Source organism: Aedes albopictus, chromosome 1 (assembly GCF_035046485.1).
Source record: "Aedes albopictus strain Foshan chromosome 1, AalbF5, whole genome shotgun sequence".
NCBI lineage: Eukaryota > Metazoa > Arthropoda > Insecta > Diptera > Culicidae > Aedes > Aedes albopictus.
The window spans coordinates 249,558,244-249,566,756 of NC_085136.1; the positions used below are offsets into that span (position 1 = coordinate 249,558,244).

Here is an 8,513-nt window from a genome sequence, read left to right on the forward strand (position 1 = left end):
CCTACAGTCTTTCACTAACGGTGATGGGGCACGATGAGTGGAACAGCTCCAGCACAAATCTTCACTGACAAAGCAAAGATCAAGTATGCGATTGTTGTCGTTTTGAACTGCGTTGAGCTGCCTTAGCCCGGCAGTGCAATATGCGTCCAAAAGAGACAGTGACACCGAGGATATCGCAGAGTGTGAGTTGTCAGGAAAGTAAGTCCCGTTGGAATCGTGAATCCACGTAATTTCGCGAAGGTTAAAATCACCCACGATTACAATATTATCGTTAGCACCCATTTGAGCTGTAACCCATTCAAGTGACAGAACATGCTTTTCGATTACAGAGCTGTCATTGACAAGATCTGGAGGGAAGTAAACTACACAGAGATAGATGGTGGTATCGCGCGTATCAATTGCCACCCAAAGTTGCTCAACTGACTGATTCTCTGGAGGACAAAGCAAACGTGATTTATAACACGACCGTACAGCTAGAAGAACACCGCCCCCAGAACTTTTCTTGCTATTTGAAGATGAGCGATCCTGCCGGTAAACGGTGAAGGTGGTGTCGAACAATTGATTGGACGTGGTATTATCGTTAACGTTGAACTTTTCGTCATTGAAATCATCGTCATCATCAAATATTCGAAAGCAGTTTTTTCGTTCAAAACAAAAGTTTTTGCTATGAAAATATATTCACTGTACTCCACATGAGGAATACAATGCAGTGAATATATTTTCATGATCCTTGTTTTGATTTGCAGCGAGAAAACTGCTTTTTATTTTCCGAAAAATAATGACGAATGCTTGAGCCTTAAGCCAAGTTTCGGTGAAAGCATATACATCATAGCAAGCGTCGCTGCAAGCCAACTTGTAGTCAGCTAGAGAGCTATTCATCCCACCTAAATTCTGATAATATACTAGCGCATGTGGAGAATTGGTATTGCTGATCATCTTTGCGGGAGTCGATCCATCAATTGAGTGCGCATTAAATTGAAGTTGGTCAAAACTACTAGAACTACTAGATGATGCAGCGCTCGGTTGGGCATTAGGACAAACTGGACTAGAACTATTCGAGCCAGCCGCCGCTAGTTGCTACTTACGTCTTAGCGTGAATGGTACAATGCTAACAAAATCTGGCCAGAAGGACTGATTACTAATAACATTGGTAAAGCTAGGGTTGTCGATAGTCGCTACCCTGAATGAGACAAAGGTTCTGCGTCGACTACTTGATTTTGAATCCGAAGCTAAACGATGACAAGAAAAATCAGTTAGATTCCATCCTGTTTTGTAGTGAATATAGCTTGTGATGTCATCGACGGTGGTGGTAGGGTCAAATGGTTTCACGTAAAACTGTTTTAGGGCCGGTGCCTGTGGAGGTAGCAGCACGGGAGCAGCGGTTCGCGTCGATGTTGTACCATTTGACGAAATTGTATTGACACGAGTAACTGCTTGAGAGGCGCCGAATGAGGTGACTCCGAGTGATTCTTGTGGTATATACCAATACGGGGCGATGTATCCATTAGAAGCTTGCGCAGGAGGTCGGATTGCTGGGTGCGCATACGCCTGACGGAAGACGCCGGGCAGCTTTGCCATTCGAGGAGCGGAGTAGACGCCTTGTACCGGTTGGCCTTGTATATGGTTGGTTCCGTTGGCAGGAAGGGTGACGGTTTGAGGTTTTGCGTATCTGGATCTCGAGGAGGTGTTTATTAGAGGTGCAGTATTCATTCTTGCTTCGGAAGGACATATACTATTGTAAGCATTACCTGTGACAACGATGGAATCAGCGGGCACAGGTTGCATCTGTCGATTAGTCTGTCGCAAGAAAACTGGGTTTTGCATGTTGGGTTGCGATGTATGACAGTCGGTACCAATTGGGATGATGCCCCGAGTAGCAGTCGCAGTAGGTGGTCTGACAAAAGTAGCATTGGTTGCAGGATGATGTGACGACTCTATGGTGGAGGGCAGCGCCGCTTGTATAGAATTATCCACAGCCGTTGAACCACAAGGGACGGTTTGCTCAACGATATTGGATGATGGTGATAAATCGATTAGAGGTGCAGAATCAAGTCCTGCCACGGCAGGACATATATCATTTTTATCATTACCTGTGACAGAAAGCAGGGTGGCGGCCACAGGATATGATGAAACGATGGCTTGGTGACTCGGCATAGTAGTAGCAACATATGGAGCCATTGTTGTATTGGTGGTAGCTGACAAAGTGGAAGAGACATCAATCGACGGCGCAGTATCCTGTCCTGCTTCGGTAGGACATATACCATAAGTAATATTACCTGGGAACCCGGTATCTTCGTCTCGCCCAGGGTTAAGGACCACCGCTTGGGAAGAAATGCACGTATCCGTCTCACTGTCTGTTATTTTGGTTCGTTTGTTGCTGGCGGAGGCGTCTTCAATTAATTTGCGTTTTCCAGATGCAGCATCGAAGGATGGTTCTTCAAGCTCGTCCGAAAACATTACATTCGTAGATAAATCTAGTGCAGTAATTTCGTTGTTGTCCTGATTGGAGTCTGAAGCTGTCATCGAAACCGTTTGTTGTACATGTGGTGTGGTATTGACCTCGCTGTATGATTTGGCGAGCAGCTGTTCATTTGCAGAAGAGTAATTCGCCTTAGCGAGATTAAAAATCATATCGAAACAATTCGACAGTTTAGATTCCAGATTCTGTTCCATCCGGCGGGCTTCCTGGCGGACTGTTTCCACCAGCAGTAGCAAAGAATCAACCTTTGTATGCAAATAGAAGTTCGAATTGGCCTTGCAAAACTATAGTTCAAAATATCTCCGATATCTCCATTCTTTTGTATTGTTACGAATCTCTATCTTCCGCCCGAGAATTATAGCTATATTCGACTTAGTGTGCCATAAAAAGCTCTGCTTACCTCAAATCTCTAGGAGCAAATGGGGTTTCGTCCTATTTATCTCCAGAGGGATTTGAGTATTTCAAACATGTTTTGAACTCTTGTAGGTTTCTATAGGGTATTTTCATGGCGTGAAGTTACTCCATAGTTTTAAAGAGTGCGTGCGTTTTATAAACAAGGAATGAGTTCCAGATTTATCTGATTAGCTTGTTCTTTCTGAAATACTTGAAACGTATTGTCGATTATCACATCTGTGATGTTCGTCTGACTAACATGCCTATTCATGTGAACTCACATGCCTCCCAATTTGGGATGTCCACACTGACTCTTTTACACAAAGTTGTAAGCGTTTTCAAGAAAGTACTCACTCAAACGTTGTTTTTGCTTAGGTGATTTCTTGAATATTGAGGATGCTTTCGATGACGTGCCTTTCAATGTCATTTTGATAGTCGTATGTCGTCATAAGCTACCTCCAATGAGCTATAGGCTCTTTTTGCGCTTATGCGTTTTACATTGTCCTTTTCAAGGCACTGATTAAACCCGTTGTGGTATGGGCTATGAGCTCTCGTTGCGCTTATGCGTTCATTCCCTCTTCTAGGGTACCCCTTCCTATTTCATCACCTTTCCTTTCCTAATTCCCATCCCTTGTCCCATTCTCCCTCAGGTAATTGATGAAATAGGCTTATATGTATGGCGATGGCACAAATGTCCCAAATGGAGGATAACGTGCCTCTGGAACCGGCCTTCTGATACCGATACGCTGTTTGAGCCGTACCTCCTTGATGAACAGACATTCGAGACGTTCCTCCTCAATCTAGCTGAAGTCAGAAGGACAACAGTGCCCAGGCTGCACTACCAGCTAAGCAAACAACTCTTAGCTGGCGGTCTTTGTCATCGGTTGACAGGTGGAAGCATGAGGTATGAACTTGTGACGACCAGAGCTATGTTAGACGCTCTCCTTTTCGACTCACCGTTTTGCAGCCCACTACCACTACCTCCTTCTTGATTTTGATTTTTATTTGATCCTGTCATGCTTAATCCCACAAGTTGCTCTTGAAAAGTGGTCCACCACGCCAGAGCCATGCATTAACGCTGTAAGGGACGAAATACTGTGGGGGGTGCCCAGCCCAGGTACCCTAAAGGCTCCGTTAATAGCCGAGCATCTTTTTCACTTCATCGATCACTCATTCCTCGCATGACGGGTCGCATGGCACCTTGAATTGGGGTTAGTAGTCCTATTCTTAGCTGGCAATTACGCGACTACGAAAACAGCATATGGTAGTTCAGAAATGTCCTCCTCACTACATACCGGAGCCGATTCTGGGATATCCGGATAATTAGAGTCTTCTGACCATGCTAGCGAATGCAATTGTTAATTTGGCCTTCTCAAGTGTAGCCTATAGATAATTTAGTTTACTGGTATACTCTACTATCTATAGTGCTTCCTACTCGTAGGAAGTAAGAGCATCCCTGAGTTTCTAAGCCCTTTTTACACGCCTTGCTTGGAACACAGTTGAAGTTAGTTTAAAAACCCCACCACCATATTTTATCTGCTTATTCTCAAAACTCATATAAATAACATAAACGACCCGGAATTTTGATAGGTAAACTAGAATTCAAAGCCAGGATTGATATAAAACGAGCAATCATGGACTGCATTTGAATGAGATATCATCACCAAGTCTTAGGCACATGGACTGGACATACACAACATTCCCTTTCTCTATGAATCTAGACAAAAAACTACATGAGCTGCAACCACCTAATCCTAATGCACTTCCTCTGTTTATTTATTGGCCGAAACTTAATCCACTCTCCTACTAGTTGGACGACGCGATCAGTATTTATGACTGGCTTTACCGGTTGTGCACATTTCCTACCCATCAAGCCCGCAAAGCCCAATGAATCGAGTCGGGTAGCATGCGCAGGGGTCCCACCGCCATTGATCGTCGAAGTCGTCAGTCTAATTTTCCGGCGCAAGTTGGAAAATTGTGCGCACCAGCTTCAGTTGTTTTCGAGTGACGGAGGCGAGTGAAAGTGGCTCCCAATCCCAATCCCTATCATTTCCTCGGTTGTTAGTGAGACAAATCATGAACATAGAGTACCGTAAGCTAGACCGAGATCTTCAAGAGCGGTTGGATGGATTTTTTCGTACCAATAATTCCCTGGTTGAAGTCCATCCGGGGCGAGTGTTGATGCCCAGCAAGTTCCAGGAAATCGGTGAAGACATCAAGAACTTCGAAATTCGATCAGATGACGTGTGGTTGCACTCTTATCCGAGGACGGGTTCGACCTGGGCACAGGAAATGATTTGGCTACTGGGGAATGACCTGGACTACGAGGGAGCCAAGAACATCCAACAGGTGCGGACGCCCCTGTTGGAGTTGTCTGCCATATTCTCCGAGGATCGAAGCGTTGAGGACTTTGTAACGTGAGTTGGGCGTGATTTTGAAGAAGTGCTCCCATAATGAGACACGCCTTTTCTATTCAACAGGGAACACAAGAAGGTCAACTCCGTAACGTGCGTCCACAACATGCCCAGTCCACGGTTTGTCAAGTGTCATCTACCCTGGCAACTTCTTCCGAATGAGATGGACCAGGTGCGACCCAAGATGATCTACATAGCCAGGAACCCGAAGGACCTGTGCGTCTCTTACTATTACTACTGTCAGTTGATTCACCAGACCGACGGAAGCTTCGAGGACTTCTGTGAAATCTTCCTGGCCGACAACGCCCCCATCGGGCCGATGTGGGCCCATATGCTGTCGTTTTGGAAGCGTCGCAATCAACCGAACATCCTGTTCCTGAAGTACGAGGACATGAAGCGTAATCTCCCTACCGTAATCCGCCAGACTGCCGAATTCATGAACGTCGGTCGCAACCTTACGGATGAGGACGTCCAGCAGCTGTGCGATCACCTGCAGTTTGACAGGATGCAAAAGAACCCGGCCGTCAACATGGAACCCCTGATGAAGAACTCGGCACAGATCGACGATAAGGCCAGTGTCAAGTTCATCCGAAAAGGCGCTATCGGTGATTGGAAGAACCACATGAGTGAGGAACTTTCACGACGATTCGATGCCTGGATCAGTGAACACTTTGACGGGACGGGACTGGAGTTTGACTATGAGTAACGGATTATTTTGTGTTCGGTAGTGTTAATTAGATTTCATTCTATTATCGTTTGTTCATTAGTTTTGTAAGGCGTGGGTGCATTGGGGTAGTTAATAAGGATGCAAAATATCAGACCAGATGCAACAAACTGTTTGTAGTTTTATGCACTCTAGTGAGTATTATTCAATAGACAGTCCATAACATGCACTTCCAGTATAGTGCGAAAGCAAGCGGTGCAACAGACCTTCCTCATAAAAAAGCAGTCGATTATGACGGTGAATCGCCGAGGGCCGTTATGATTGGTAGCTTAGTGCTTCGGTTAAATGTGTTTTTATTCATGCGTGCAGACTTTTATGAATGGGTAGTGATTCCGTGATTGGCAGGAAAAATGGCTTGCATGGTGGTAAGCCCTACTCCAGTTTTTTTTCCATTCTGGGATGTTTGTATAAAATCTTCCACATGATAAAATTGAGCTCTGCCTATGGTAAAATTATTTCTACTCATGTTACGAAGTTAAATCTACTCCTCCATTAGTAAAAATATGAATAACTACATTTGAGACTATATTGAAGTCATGGAACCTCACGAACAACAAGAAATTTGAAGAAACAAAATGAATGATACACCAGTCGTGTTAAAGGCTGCTTTTGATTCATATCATACCTGTTTGTATATTTTGTTGAAAAGGTCCCAAGATCCTTCAGATTGCAACGCGATATAGCCTGACATACCTGTAGTGAATATGGTATCCTTGATTGAAATCTTTTGAGCGTGCTTGCAGACAGTACTAGAATGGCTGTGGTATGCATTGATCATTATGATGATGGTGCTGAGTTGTATGCGTGCGCTTGCTTTGCTTGATGATTACGCGATTCATGCCAAGGCAGATGAATGAAAGGAAAGGAGACAGTTGAGGAGAAAGAGGAAAAGTGACAGATTGGATGTTGGGTCGTGCAAGCTAAATGATGGTGGAAAGTGTGCGTGTATTGAACGGAGAGAAAGAGTGTGATATATTGTAGAGGTGTCGGTTAGCATGAGGACAGTGTGTATGAGCAAAACAGCGATAGATTGTGAATTGGGTTTGGAAGATACGCGTATGATTCTTACCTCATTCTGTTGGCGATGTTTCTGACGAACGGACGCGCATTACAAAGTTAATTTTTACTTTCGTGAAATGGACGCGTGTTTCAAAGTTTCTTTTGAAATCGAATTTAGAATTTGGAAAAAAACATCGAAGTATACCACATGGCGCGGCTCGGTAGTGATTTAATTTAACTTTTGGTTAACGCGGACAGTGTTAATAAAAAGGTGGTGATAAGTGACGTAGAATCGATAATTCGAATGGACGATTTTGAAGAAGCAAATATGGTGGGGTGGAACGTGTGGGTATCCGCCGCCGGTAAATGATTGAAAATTAAATAAAAGGCAGGACGAGTGGGTACCTCGCCTACAAGCGCAGAACGAGTGGGTATCTGTCGCTCAAAACATACATATAAATAAAAACAAGGCAGGACGTGTGAGTACCTAGCCATAAAAATGCAGAACGAGTGGGTATCTGCAGTTATGAAAAATTAAATCAAACAGAAAGGCAAGACGAGTGGGTACTTCGCCTGAAGGCGCAGAACGAGTGGGTATCTGTCGCTATAAAAATAAAACAAGGCAGGACGTGTGGGTACCTAGCCATAAAAAAACAGAAACAGTGAAATCTGAAGGTTTGTAGTATTTTTTTTTCATAATACCAATGGACGCATCAAATACAAAGATTCATTAAACAGGTGCGAAGAAAGCTATGGAATAAAATAAATATGGAAATGGGTATAAATTTGGTAATTTTGCTGATGCAAACTAACACACAAATTTTTGGACGCTGATCACATCCATTATTGTGTGGGACAAATGTGGACAATTGTTAATTGTAAATAAAACTTTCGAACGGAATTTACGGAATTAGTAAACCATTGCATAGCTCTGAATAGAAAACTACGTTGGCAGTTAAAGAAAATGAATTGCAGTTATACACAGTAAAGTGCATAACAAGCATAAATTCGGATACTATTTGGATTCATTTTGGATTGGATTTTGATGGAATTTTAAATGAATTTTGATTGATTCTAAACTTGATTTGGATCGGAGTTAAAGAGGATTTGAATCCCAATTGGATTGGGAATGGATTTGAATTGATTTTGATTAAGATTTGGATTGAATCGAGATTGGATTTGGATTGAATTTGGATGGGATTTGGAATTGGATCGGAATGGATTTCGATTGGATTTGAATAGGATTTCCATTCGATCTAGATTATACTTTGAACTGATTTGGATTTAACCTAGATTAGATTTGGATTGTATTGATTTTTTTTTCAGTTGATTGTGACTGGAGTTGAAATGTGTTTTGATCCTGGTTTGGGTTGGACTTGGAATAGATTTGAATTGAATTTGGATAGGCGATCAATTGAATCTAGATTTCATTTGGAATGGATCTGGATTGAACCTAGACTAGATTTGGATTATATTTTACTTAGATTTCGATTGGAGTAAGAAT

General features: G+C 43.1%; 1 protein-coding gene across 1 annotated transcript; it reads left to right on the forward strand.

Annotated features, from left to right (window-relative positions):
- The first annotated feature begins 4,885 nt into the window (after positions 1-4,885).
- Positions 4,886-6,144, forward strand: LOC134287219 (luciferin sulfotransferase-like). The gene is made up of 2 exons (XM_062848897.1): positions 4,886-5,289; positions 5,353-6,144. The coding sequence occupies exons 1-2, from the start codon at positions 4,949-4,951 to the stop codon at positions 5,990-5,992; spliced, it is 981 nt and encodes a 326-aa protein (XP_062704881.1). The 5' UTR covers positions 4,886-4,948; the 3' UTR covers positions 5,993-6,144.
- The last annotated feature ends 2,369 nt before the right edge of the window (positions 6,145-8,513 follow it).